The sequence below is a fragment of the Notechis scutatus genome, chromosome 1 (assembly GCF_049901735.1).
Source record: "Notechis scutatus isolate UNSWTSFEM ecotype Mainland chromosome 1, rNotScu1.2, whole genome shotgun sequence".
Taxonomy (NCBI): Eukaryota; Metazoa; Chordata; class Lepidosauria; order Squamata; family Elapidae; genus Notechis; species Notechis scutatus.
The window spans coordinates 54,584,207-54,598,564 of record NC_142009.1 but is presented as its reverse complement, the minus strand read 5'-3'; the positions used below and the strand labels follow the sequence as shown (position 1 = coordinate 54,598,564).

The window sequence follows — 14,358 nt, the reverse complement described above, 5'->3', positions numbered from 1 at the left end:
AGGGGAAGCATCATCAGTATGGAGTCTGGTATTATCAAGTTTAAGATAAGTTAGAACCCTTTTCCCACCCTGGCCTATGGTTGGGTATTTGATTCCCAGGCCTTAGTTTCTTATTTAGTGATGTTGTTATTGTCATTGTGTTAGGTTTCATTTTATTACAATGTTTTAATGTTTTAATCCTTTGACTGGAAAAGGGAAGATAAGCTGAGTCCTATTGGATTGGAATGGTGCAACCAAAAGCTCACATGGTACTTTGCATCAGGTTGTGTCAGTTGGGAAGGACAACTGCTCCCCCAAAAATGCAAAATGATAATTGAGCAGCTTAAAAGCTGGAAACTGTGAATTCCATCCAAGAGCAACTCATTGTCTAGATGGTGGCTCTGCTGTTCCCTTTTAAAACAGTTCTTAGGAAATTTAGGGGAATGATGACAAAGGAAATAAGCTTTCACTTCCTACTATGACTGGGAACTCCCAGAGATGGCCAACACGCTACAGCTGCTACCAAATAACACTGGGAGGTGGGGTTCTTAATAGGCCTCTTTTGTCAGCATAAGTGGGGCGGGCCAATCCCATTGAGGAAAGATGGTTCCATAGATATCCATGCCATAAAGCAATGGCCCCTAACCTTTTGGGTGCCGGGGACCAGTTTGGTGGAGGGCGGTTTTTTCATGGACCAGATGTGTGTGGTTTCGCACAATGCCTGAATCCTGCACATACACAAATGAGGGTTTTGCTAGCTTGTACAGTCCAGTTCCTGGTGGTGTTGGGGATCCCTGACATAAATGACTTTAAAGGAAATAACCAACACCTTGAATTACACCCCAAAGCAATTGGCAAGTCAGTGCAGCTCACTTAACAGTGGTGTTACATGTGCTAGCCTAGGGACCTACTGCATTCTGGATTAATTAAAACTCATTCTGCTAAAAATAAATGAAGCAGAGCTAATATGCCTCCCTTTTTGCAGCCTGTGGGTGTCTGTTGGAATAGGGCTCAGAAGGGGACAATGACATGACATGTCATATTATTATCATGCAAATGATACTTGCCATTTGTGCCATATCCTTTACTGGGTGTCTGCATTTGGACTTCTGTGTTGTTACTAATCCCAAAAGCTATTTTCTTAAATTCCCTGAGGTAATATTAAATGGTTACAACTAGAAAGTCAGACATGAACTTCCTTCCCATAATTGTTTCTTTGTTATATATTGATATTTATTTAGATTGCAACTAGGATGACACATCCCATTAAGCCAAAATATGGATTGTTTGGCTTGTGCCAAAACAACCATTCTGGCTTTTAAAGCATGGCGTATGAGTGGATGCATTGGGCACATTGAATTATATCTGACTACACTCATTCAGAATGTAGCTAACCTGGAATGGAATATTGTTATTGATGATAAAGAATGCCATTATAAATGCTTGATACAGATAAATAAAATTGCCACAATATTTCAAAAATAGTGAGCATGTAGGATGTATTATTGCAGATTTTGCTTAGGGTAGGGAAGTTCTGGAGTATTTTAAAAGCTGATATTGTCAAGAATTCCTACTACAAGCACCTTGTTCATTGTGATTGCATAATTCACTTATAGGCTTGCACAGCTGCCTATTAGCATTTCTAGCTTTCTAACATGTAATACATATTTGTAAATCTGTTACAGTGAAGAGACTGTACTAATAGCTGATTATAACATGACAACTCAGACAGCACAAGGGAAAGGAAGGGTGAGGTTACCAAATTCCAGTCTTTTTTTATATATATAATTTGTCCATGCAACTGCAACATTCTTGGCATTTTTGAATGCCAGATTTCTTTTTATAACAGAGAGAGAGAGCTTAGCGGTTCTGAAGCAGCTAAAGACAGAAGTCCCAGAATGACAATGCAGGCAGGTGAGGAGTTAGAATTTATTTCTTGTTAGGAAAAAAAATAGTGGCCATTTATTTCTGCAGTGTCATAGTGACTTATTAATGTCTGAAAATTATAAGTAAACAGCACAGGCTATGGAATGCCAAAAACACCAAGGTTGGGATTTTTCCTGTGCATTTGGGGAGAATTGCAAAAAGATTGTCAACCTGGCAGCTGCAGGAGGGACTGGCAAACAAAGGTTTGAGATTAAGCTACAAGTACAGGTTAGGCGAAACCTGGATCAAAAACAGTAACTGTGCGTTGTAGTGGATAATCACTTATACATTAGTCAGCAGTGTGCGGCGGCAGCCAAAAAAGCTAATACAATCCTTGGTTGTATAAACAGAGGCATAGAATCAAAAACATGAAGTATTAGTACCGTTTTATAAAACCTTAGTCAGATCACACCTAGGTTACTGCATCCAGTTTTGATCACCACATTACAAAAAAGATGTTGAGACTTTGGAAAAAGTTCAAAGAAGAGCAACTGAGAAGATTAACGATCAGGAGACTAAAACTTATGAGGAATGGTTGCAGGATTTGTTTTGGCTAGAGAAAAGAAGGACTAAGGGGGACATGATAGCAGTATTTCAGTATTTGAGAGGCTGCCACAAAGAGGAGGGAGTCAATTTATTTTCCAAAGCACCAGAGGAAAGGAGAAGAAACAACGGATGGAAACTAATCAAGGAGAAAAGTAACCAGGAATTAAGGAGAAACTTCCTAACAGTGAGTACTATTAACCAGTGGAATATCTTGCCTTCAGACGTTGTAGGTGCCTCATCACTGGAGGTTTTTAGGAAGAGACTGGACAGTCACTTGCTTGAAATGGAATAGGATCTCTTGCTTGACCGGCTGGACTAGAAGACCTCCAAGGTCCCTTTTAGCTCTATTCTGATTCTGATTATTGAGGAAGTAGCCTTACAATACTTAGTGATAAAACCAGTGGCTCTTGATCACGTGTTTTGTAAGACAAAGGTTGTAGGGCAAGTTTCTGGAATCTCCAGAAAGGCTGAGAAGTCTTATCTGAAGGATAACAGAATTAATAATATATTCTGCAAGTTGTGAGATAATATAAGATGGGTAGTCCTATCTTACCAATTACAATTGGGATTAGCAGTCACTAGGTGACAACTGCGGTGAGTTGCCATGGCAAGTTGACCAGAGCGAGTTGGCTACGGCAAATTGTCCTAGACCTCTCTTGAGAAGCTTTGTATCTGAATTACTTCAGCTTCTCACTCGTGCAGCTTTTGCCCTTCTTCCTGACCATTCAGATGAAAAGGAAGCAGTTAGTGAGGAAATAAGTCTAATTTTAATCAAGTCCGCTTCCTTTTGTGTTCTGGGTTTTGTTCCTTTCTCAAGGCTATCCTTATTTTGATCATTCCTACAACATCATTTCTGTCTGCTCTTGACATGTCACAAGTTAGGTTTTTGACTGCTATAAAACGTCAGAGATGCTTTAAAACTTGGACAAATTTATTCAGTAAAAAAAAAACCTCTTTGTTTGACATAAATGGTAAGTTGCTTACCATTTTCAGCCATCTTACTTTTCAGTCTGGTTTTCTGAAGAGAAGCCCCTTTAGTTCTGTGGCATTCTGCTGCCAGAAACTGCTGAAGCACAACCACTGCCAATTTAATATTATTCTGTTCCAACTGGAAATTTAAAGCAATTGTTTTCATCATTTGTTGCTGACTCATGAAGTCCTTGAAGCTAACCTTGGTTTATTCTCCTGCAAAGAGTGTTTTTTAATATTCTGTACTGCATACATGAATAACATTTTAAGCACTTTCTTCCTTTTATCTATTTGTGTGTATGTGTAGTTAACGCTAACAACAGCAGTATGCTGATAATATCTGTCCAATGTGATCCATACCATTTTCTGACTTATTATGCACTGGCCATTCTTCTAGAATCCAGGGAAATTTTTTTTGTTTTGTTTTTAACCTCAGCAACTTTAAGATGTGTGGACTTCAACTCCCAGCATGCTGACTGGGGAATTCTAGGAATTGAAATCCACATATCTTAAAATTGCCAAGGTTGAAAAACATGATCTAGGTCACTGTGGTAAAAAAATATAATGCATACACCGTGCCACCAATTTTTATTTTTATTGCAGAAATTGAAGTTAACCCTTTTGTTGGTTGAAAGACTGGATATATTATTTTGAAGAAAATAAGGTAATAAGAGAGCACAAGATACACATTATTAGAAGATTGAGATTGAGAATTGAGACAGAGGACCACTTCTATGCTTTATATATTGAAGATCTTACTAAAGGAAAAGCTATAATTGTTGATAAATTAATAAGTTAGTTCAAGTTGGCATATAAGGAATTAACCAGGGACCCCTAAGCAGCCATTAGCAAAACCACTCCTTATACTTTATTGCTTGGTCTAGTTTGTTTCAATCTTCCCTAACTTTGTGTTGTGTAGATATATTGATCTCCATCTGGGTGGCTGCCATATTGGCTGGAGAATATATGAGAATATATGTGTGTGGTTGGGGAAAGCTGGTTTGGTGAGTGAACAGAATGAAGTTTATAAAGAACAAGAGAGATCAGTATCCTGAGCCATCTTGAAAATTAGCATTCAAATGTTAAACGTGGCACTAATTAGTTGCAGTGTAATTCCCCTGATAACTCTTAATGGATACTGAAAGGTCCATTCTTTGTCAGATATGACCCAGAAGAGCTGACATCCTTCCTTGATAATTAATGCATCCTCTCTTTCTACTGTACCATATTGCCTCTAGGTGGTGCTTGTGCATCATTTTACTTTTAGTTGTTACTACTAGCAACAGCTAGATGAGATAAGCAGCAAAGGCCAAGATTTGTTACACATGAAGATTTTGCTTGCACACAGGAATCTCCATATAATGGATAAAAACACAAACACCTCTATTTATGAAGTGAAGCCTGTCAGGTTTAGTTTGCTGACTACATCTTTTAGAAAGTCCCTGTATGCTCTGGGAAAATGTGATGTATGAAAATGTCTTCTGAGAAGCAAGACCATTTCACAATAAAAGTTTGTGAAGGATGACATTGGCTGAAAGCCTTTTTTCCTGGATATGTTGATCAAGGCAAGGTGCTTAAAACAGTTCAGAAAACTTGAAAGATTTTCATCAAAAAACAAGAATAATAAGAGAATATACTGTGGCAATTGAAGAGCCAATATGGTGTGGTGATTCAAACATAGAGCTGGGATGAAGGAAGATTTAACTGAACCAACAGAAGAGAACATATGCAGCTCAAGGTTGAATTATGGTCTTGGTGTTCTCTGAGCTTGATTATTTGCTTGCAGACATTTTGTTATCTGACCACGTAATTTCTTCTGTTTCAAATCTTTACCTAGTTCATACCTTCAATTCAAATCTGTACCTGGCTTAACACTATTCATTCTCTTTCAGGCTCATATACCTTACAGCTGTGTTTGATAGAAATTTAAAATTACAATGTAATTTTACAGCATATCTGAATGAATCTGGATGGCATCTGGATGGCAACATACAGAAGAAAATGGCAGTTCAGATATTAAAATGAGAGAGGGAAACTTACAACTATAGAGACTGTTCTGAGATCTTCAAGGAATGTTCATGAGCATCCCCATTATTCAGGAGAAGACTGATTATATGCTTACAATACAATTGTTAAAAACTATTATTTTACTAGGATTAAAACTAAATACCAAATTAATGGTATAATCTGAAGACTGAAAAATTACCCTGAACATCAGAGAAGCTGAAACAATAAACCTGCATGCAAAGAGGTTGAATATAGAGTAGGTAGTAGACTGAAAAAATAGAACCGTAAAGGAAAGGTAAATGAAAGAAACACTATAATTGAATTTAAAATATTTCGTTTAACCAGCCAACCAATTTTTACTACTAGAGGTTTCTAGCATTGAAAAAAGCACTGTTAAATTCACAATAATTCAGCTAGTCTAACTTACATAGAGGTGAAAGATAGCACAATTTTACGTTGCATCTTTTTTTTCATGGAAGCTGATTCTTGCTAGCACCATTTATCTTGATGATCTTTTTCCCCTGAATTCTGTAGCCTCAGTTGTTTAAATCTGAAAATAGTTCTGCAATTTGCAGGGAATTTGGCAAGCTAAAGTATTGAACTTATAGAAGGGGGAATTAAAATGGATTTTTGATCAGAAGAAACCTCCGTACAAAAGATTGTAGTCCACTTGCAGTCCACTAATGACAGAGACAAATTCTGACTAAACACTACCTCATATATTACTGGAAATAGGGGGAAAGCTGTTTATAAAATATTTATAATAGCTATTCAAGAAGGAGGCAGGATAGCTGAGAGAACAGCCTTAAAGAGTATTTTGTTGCATTGTGGTGGTATTCTGTGACAAACATGCTTTTTCCTTTCTTTCTTTCCCACTGATTGCCTCACCTACAGCCCTGTCTCCTCCTCCTTTTGTATGCCATAAAATTCTCTTCTAAATAAACCATGCTGTGGTGAGAGCAAACCTGCCTTATATTTAATTTTCTTCACTTCATACTGAGGAAAGTATTTTATTTTAATAATCAATAATAATCATAGGTGATTATCTATTCCAAAATTAACTTTATTTCTCTCACTGTCTCAGCTATCCCTCAACCATTAACCAAAATCCATGATCCACTGAGGCTGGAAACTATGGAAGATACAGTGCAACAATAGATTGCTAAACTGCACTTGCAGTAAGCTATCAATTGACATCAACAAAGGCAAGTACCAAAACTAAGTACCTGGACAAGAGTAATTAACCAGACAACCTGTTCTTGTTTGTTTATTTGTTTAGACTGCTAGAAGATGTGTGTTTATTTCAGCCATGTTTCCATATGTATACATTTAAAGAATATGGAGCCATATTTTAAAGAGTTACGTTTATTTTATTCTTCCTTTCCACTTAACCATTTAACGTGATGAGCATGCTATTTGAACTATAACCCAGTCATCATTCTAGTTAAAGAGGACTAGTTTGAATCCAAAACATCCTTAATGATACTAAACAATTTCCCCCTATTTATACTGTATATGTTATACAAAGCCAGAAAAGAGGATTACTAGAAAGGTTAATATTCTTTCTGCATGAAGAATGAACTTAAAGCAATGGAGTAGAACCAGGAACCATGCAGGACACTCTATCACTCTGATTATTTTATTTTCACACACACTTCTTGTGGCCATATGAGGTATACCTATAAAATATGGGAAGAAAGGAATTTTGATATGACTACTATACAGAGTTTTTATTTACAGTAAAACACACATGCACGTATATGTCTGGCAGACTCTGAAAGCTTCTTAGCCAGGCTTCCTACTAAAATGGCTGTCTCTTTTAAACATATGCTGTTAAACGTAAAGAGTATACTGTTTCACTGCTACCTAATGTGGGATAAATATAACAAGTTGTAATTTTCTATTATATAGACTAGCATGTAGCTTATGAACTATATATCCAAGGTACAGCCATGTTTAAATTTGCTTTTCAATTGTATTGCTGATGATTTCCCATAAGCCTTAACTTTCAAGAAAAGTCCTCTGTCAGAGACCAGGACTGGCAGGAGAGCATTTAATACATTGTACCATTTTAAGCTGTTCTCAAGTCTCCATGAACAAAGAAAATAGTCAAGCCTGTGGGATGTATCTGCTATGATGTTTTTCTCTTTCACCTGGGAAATGTTCTTTTCCATGGCTATGTTGCAATTCTTGTGAAATAGGGGAACCGATAAGGGAGACACGAGGCGGGGTGAATGTTTAGCAAGCTTGGGGTTTAACTAACAATAAAGGGCTTAACTAACTTTAAACATTTAGGGGTGATAATAGATTCTAGGGGTCGGAAGCATGTGACCAGACTGGGCCTGGAAAGGAATGTGGCATAAACTGACGGGTGTAGGATGATTCTAAAAGTATACTTTTTCATTTCTTGGGTGTGATCTCTTACTTATGTGTATTGAGCTCCACCAGCCTTTGCAAACACTTCAAATCTTTGTTTTGCTTCCAACAACTTTGGAGTTGAGTTTTACTCCTCACACCAAATATATGAACAGATTGGCCAAACTAAACCTAGCTAATAAACCATTCAGAAATAGCTGGATCCAATATCCAATCAATGAAATACAAATGTTTTATTCAAAAATTAAATTGCAGCTGCCTTATTGGAGTCAAGCATATTGTGTCTTTATGTCCATAAAATGTGTCTTTCCATAATGACTGAATGAAAAACCAGATGTTCCCTTTTAGAAACTGACATAATTAAGGTTAGACCTTGGGACCATATTTTAGAGAGCTCTATCTTAGCCATCCAGAAAGTAGACATAATAAAGGGACTGAGAGACAAATATATATAATTGTCTGCAGGACATCACGGGACAGGACTGGTCAAGATTGAGAGACTCCCTCAAAGTCCTTTATTTAAAAAAAAAACATTTTACAGGAGTAAGGGGCCATCAGCTATTAGCTGAATACAATTACAAGTTGGATTTGCAATCAGAAGGATTAACCCTAAAAGTAACAGTAGGTTTTAATGAAAAGTTTTATTGCTTATTTGTTTTGTCTATTATCTCTCTATATTGGATTTTGGGCACTGAGCCTTTTAGGTTTAGGAACCACAGTTTTTCTCTGGCCTTTGATTATTGCACTGAGCAATCAAAAATATGAGCCTGGGACAAAAATTAATTTTCATTTCACTGACATTTGAGTTACAATTCATATTATTACTCTTTAGTCATAAACTTGATATTTTCCTCCCCCACATTAAAAATAAGCACTTAGTAATAACTTAGGGAGGACTATGGAGCCTGAATTTAAGGCTTGGGTGGGGATGACTATTAAAAGAAAGGGAGGAGGAAGAGAAAAACAATATTTAACATCAGAGGAATGCAGAATATCGTATATTCTTATCATTTACTGATTGGCATTGTGTACTTATTTACCTTAGCATGTTACTTTTTTCTTTAGAGGCACTGGACTGTGTCAGATATTTCTTTGATCCACCTCTCCGTGGCCATTCACATGCATACTTTCCTCTTTGCTGTTAACTTTTAAATCCTTTGTGCCCTAACATTTCACAGGGAACTATGTCAGCTGTAGCCTTCAAACTGGCCAGGGAAAAAGCCATCCTAGATGGCCTAGGATCCAGTGGAAATATTGTAAAATACTTAAACCAGGATTTTGAAGCCCTAAAAAAGCAATGTTTGCTCTCTGGGACTCTCTTCAAAGATGAAAAATTTCCTGCCTGCCCCTCCTCTCTTGGCTATAAAGAATTGGGACCTTATTCTTCCAACACTCAGGGGATTATTTGGAAACGACCCCAGGTAAGAATATTGTTTCTGTTGATAATTTGCTGATTAGAAATGACGTTTTGTTTGCTTCAAAGAGTCACACTCAAATTCAAAACAGCTGTATTGTTTTAGGAAATCTCTGAACCTTGGGAAAAGGCTTGTTTTAATATTTCTGCAACAACTTTTGCTTTTGCCTTGATCAAATTGGCAGAGTTTATTCTTGGAAAGTTGCTTAGGGTGTCAATCAAAACATCTGAAAATCTTTGGAAAGACAGTATATTTGAATTAAGGGATGATCATTTTATTGTGTGGAATATAACTGAAAATAATTAAAGTTTATTTTGTTCCCTGGGCCGTGACTCTCTGGAATAAAGGACAGTTGACAAGATTCACCATTGAAAATGACTGGAAATTTATTCTTTTAGGATCTCTTTCTATGCTGTGGACACTTCTGAGGCAAGTGTAGTCAACTGGAGTTGAAGCATTTTAGAGGTAGTAATAGCTTCAGTGTGCCTTCACTGAATGAGAATGGGTGAACATGTTTATTATGGCTTCTTGCCATTTTTATATATTTTGTCATATAATTCCATTGTGTCTTTCTCCATTAATATCAGATTTACAATAACCTCCCTACTTTTAAACAATTATTGTTGTAATTTTTCTCTTAGATGAATATTTTCCATGCAATAAATATTAAATAACTGTTTTCCATTTATGGAAAATAATGATCTTCATCATTAATAGTCAGAATTTGGAAAGCTATTTCAGAACTGCATTTAGAGTTCCAGAATAGTTAGTCTTTATGAATTCTCACTTGTCCCATTTTCAAAGCCACCAGAAATGGAAAATAGCTTTTTAAAAACTTATTTATTATTAAGAATGATGAAAGCATTACAAATGCTATTTTTTTAAATAACATTTTCTTCTTTTTAATCCACAGCTACACAATTCAAATTTGATTTCATTTTCTTTCCTTTTTACAATCCACATGAACAATCTTGCAGATATCTGTAACAATTCAGTACAGAAGCCTTAAGTGTGTTGGATATTATATATATTTTGTGCTATTTATTAATATATAATGTCAGCACGTGCTTTCAAACTTGTGCACAGTCATTGTGTGCTTTTTTCCTCCAGTTTTTGTGTTCTCAATTGTATAACTGATGTTTCTTAAACCTCTCTATAATTTTGAATACATTTCCCGATATACAGAGAGCATTGCCAAAAGCAAAATAAAGGCTTCAAAGTCGTACTCATGCATAAGCAGTGAACCTCTATAAGTAGTACAATTTTATTTATTACTAAATGTTCATTTGAAAGTCACATACTCTCCATTCACTTGATAATAGTTCAAAAACAATGATAATGAAAATATGCAGTCCTTGGTGCTTCACATTTTTCTGATGTTTCTTAAAACTCTCTGTAATTTTGAATACATTTTCAGATTTTGAGAGTGCATTACCAAATGCCAAAAATGAAGGGAGAAAGCTTCAAAGCCTTACTCATGGATAAGCAGTGAACCTCTATAAAACAAAAATGCATATTTTATTTATTATTAAACAATCATTTGAAATATTCACCATTTACTTGGTAATATTTCAGAAACGAACATGAAAATGTATATGATAACAACAATCATGCAATTGTTTTCTGAAGGGGGTAGGAAATGAAAGGTAGTGAGATTCTAATTTTAGTATTAAAATAACTGCTAGAAAGAATAATTTATTTGTTGTTTGATTTCTGAATTAAATTTCTCCATTTTCTAAGAATGCAGTGTAAATGAAGCGTATCATAACATTTGCAATTGTAGAATCATTTTTTTCAATGTAGAATAATTCTCATTAAGATCTTTTCTTAAATCGAATAACTAGCACTAGAACCAAGTTTTTGATTATGCATGCTTCACTGATCAATACATTGGATCTGAGGCTTGCATTAAAAACAGTTCTTCCCTGATAATTGCCCCTTCCATCAGATATGTTTGATTTCAATATCCATTTATCTGATTTAAGCATGGTATATAAAATCATACATTGCAATGTCCTACCTGTCAATGAATACTTCAGCTTCAACCATAACAACACAAGAGCATGCAATAGATACAAACTCAAAGTTAACCGCACCAAACTTGATTGCAGGAAATACGACTTCAGCAATAGAGTGGTCAATGTCTGGAATACTCTACCCTACTCTGTAGTTTCTTCCCCAAACCCCAAAAACTTTAACCTTAGACTGTCTACTATTGACCTCACCCTTTTCCTAAGAGGTCTGTAGGGGGCGTGCATAAGCGCACCAACGTGCCTACCGTCCCTGTCCTATTGTTTCTCTTATTCTTCTTTTATTTTTCTTATATGTACCCATTTCATGTATTCACAACTATGTATACACTTATACTTATTATCTTGTAAACAATTGGCAAATCAAATAAATAAAATTTAAAAAAAATAGCAATTCAGTCAGCATGGTCAAACACGGGTAATTGCTCCTTGTCTTGAATAAGAGGGAGGGAAACTGACAAAGAGGCACTCATTTTGTCAACATCTTTGAATTAGGGTCCACAGTGCAAAATTTAGAAGTAGGTAGGGATACTGTATCCAGTTTTGATCATCACATCATAAAAAAGATGTTGAGACTTTAACATGCATGTAGTAGTATGGGTAAAGGCTTCTTGTTGCAAACCTGAGCACTAAACTGAATGTATATATTGTGGCCAAGGTTGGTAAAGTAGCATTGGTGGTGGAGAATTATCTGGAAATTGAGTACTCTGAATAATAAATGCCTGATTGGCTTAGGTCTCTCTTGAAAGTACGTTGATTCTCTTCAAGATCTGATAACATATCTCAGTGTGGATCTAATCTTTCTGTTCTCTACAATTGGCGATTTCAGTCTTTCTCTTGAAATTATTCCATCCAGGCTTCCTTTTGTACCCAACAGTCTATTTACTACATAGTATGCTTTTCAATTCAAATTGTAGACAATGTGCTCAGAGAAAGAGCATTTTTTCTGGTTTCCTATCTGAGCCCTAGTAGAGAATCTTGTATGGATAAAATTAAAACTTTAGCAGAATTTTTGTATGTTATTTTAAACATTAAAATTAAAAATCTTGTATGTATGTATGTATAGTAGATAGTGTATGTATGTTGGTAAATTAATGGTTGTTTCACTGGTAGAAGATTCAACTGAATAGTAAATCAATTTCAGTTGTGTTGTCCTGTGTGTTTAATTTTGGGTATTCCTTTCAATTATTTCTTACAAAAGAATGAATAATAGTATTATCAAGTTTTATTAATGGTTGCAAGAACTGGATTACTCTTCAAATATGAAGAAGAAAGAAATAATTATTACGCAGTTGTACTGTCACCACACTCAGGGCAGACCTTTGGGGCATACAAAAAGAGGAAAAGGCAAGGTTGTGGATGGGACCATCAGAATGGTCATTCTGCTTAAGTAAGCATATTGTTATTTGACAAACACTGCTCATATCACAGGCGATAGGGTGTATAGTACTTTGGTATTCTTAATTTTTTAAAAAATATTGTTTAGCATTTGTATGAGCTGATGTGGAGATAAATCATCTTTCCAACATGTTGGCATATACAGCATCCTACAAAAGTCTACTCTACTTTAAGCAGTCTTTGATATCAGTGTCCATTTCAGCGATTGGACTACAGCAAGTCCCCGTTATCCAATAGTTTGCACTCTCAGCAAGGTCCATAGTTTTCAGTAATCATTCTGTCTCAGTAGATAAGAACCAAGAGTCCCCTTTTCAAGGTTGAAATAAATGTTTAGTAAATCATTGGCTTTGTAGGAACAACTCAAACTCAACCACAGGTGAGGGAGGCTAAAACATTTTAATCAAGTTTTTCTTCTGTGAAACTGTAAAGAAATGTGGGGTGCAAAATCCAGTTGTAATGTTCATCCATTATTTTCAGGAACTGGTCCCAAACCCCCAGTTCATTGAGGGAGGAGCCACTCGTACAGATATTTGTCAGGGGGACCTGGGTGAGTAGAGAAAAGCCACTATTTCTCTCTCTTTTCAGGGAAGAGGGAACTGCAACATATTCTGAACTGCTGTGTGCTGAAATCAAAAAACAAACATGCAAATAGTAAATAAATGTGCTATTTTGTTTGATGACTCAAACACTCTAAACATGGAATAACAATGTGAAATGTTGCTTAAACCCTGACTTTATTGCTTGTTTTGTATGTGTCCCACTGATTAGTCATTGAAACAAAAAGCAATCCTTTGTCAGCTTACCTTTCTGTAAAATATTCTTTCAAACTTAAGACAGAATACTTAATGCAAAGAAATATAGTAAGACTGTCTCCAGGATCTTAATTAATTAAACTTTATTTCTTTGTCAGTAGGAAGAAACTTTGAACTTAGCTTGGTAAGCTTACAAAGGAGCTTTAAAATGTAGAACACTTTCTACTTTTGTAAAAGAGCATATATCCAATAATAGGTTATGACTGGATGATATATACTGTATATACTTACACCAATAAGAATAATACAATTTCTGTAAATGTGCATTTAAACACACCTGTGTGCCATTTTTTATGCATTAAAGCCTTCAAATGGCAGGTGATGGGCTTATTTGTTTTAAGTGTTGTTTTATCACTCTTATGGCCTCTAACAAATTTTCCCTCCATATTGGCATTTACATGATGCATTCAAAAGCAACTGACAATCTGTAATAGAGGTCAAATTTTTAGGTGGTAAAAGCTAGATGTTTATTTCTTTTTCATGATATACACCATTGGCCCTTGGATGTCAAAATATTTTAGCTTGGCCTTATTTAGTAGGTTACATGGCTTTGAGGGAGGAATTGCTCAGTTAATTCATGTCTTTCATAAACTTTTGTGTTTCCAGGAGACTGTTGGCTTTTGGCAGCTGTTGCAAGTCTTACATTAAATGAAGCGATTTTAGAGTGGGTTGTTCCCCATGATCAGAGTTTCCAGAAGGATTATGCTGGGATATTTCATTTCAAGGTATCACTTCTATTTTAAGCTATATACATCTGGTGATAATACTAAGTTAAAGGAGGGGAGACAGAAAGTAGGAGAAAGTCTGGATAAATCTAGTAACATCACAGAAAAGGCAGAAAGCTGCCCGTCAGAAAACTACTACCTTTGTGTTGATATACTGTAGTTTATATTTTATCTC

At 35.7% G+C, this 14,358-nt stretch overlaps 1 protein-coding gene across 1 annotated transcript in view; it reads left to right on the top strand.

Annotated features, from left to right (window-relative positions):
• Positions 1-8,890: 8,890 nt before the first annotated feature.
• Positions 8,891-14,358, top strand: part of CAPN8 (calpain 8) — a 48,072-nt gene continuing 42,604 nt past the window's right edge. The window contains exons 1-3 of the mRNA XM_087964534.1: positions 8,891-9,224; positions 13,124-13,193; positions 14,065-14,183. Coding sequence (XP_087820660.1) covers positions 8,988-9,224; positions 13,124-13,193; positions 14,065-14,183 — 426 coding nt within the window. The 5' untranslated portion in view covers positions 8,891-8,987. The remainder of the gene's footprint in view (positions 9,225-13,123; positions 13,194-14,064; positions 14,184-14,358) is intronic.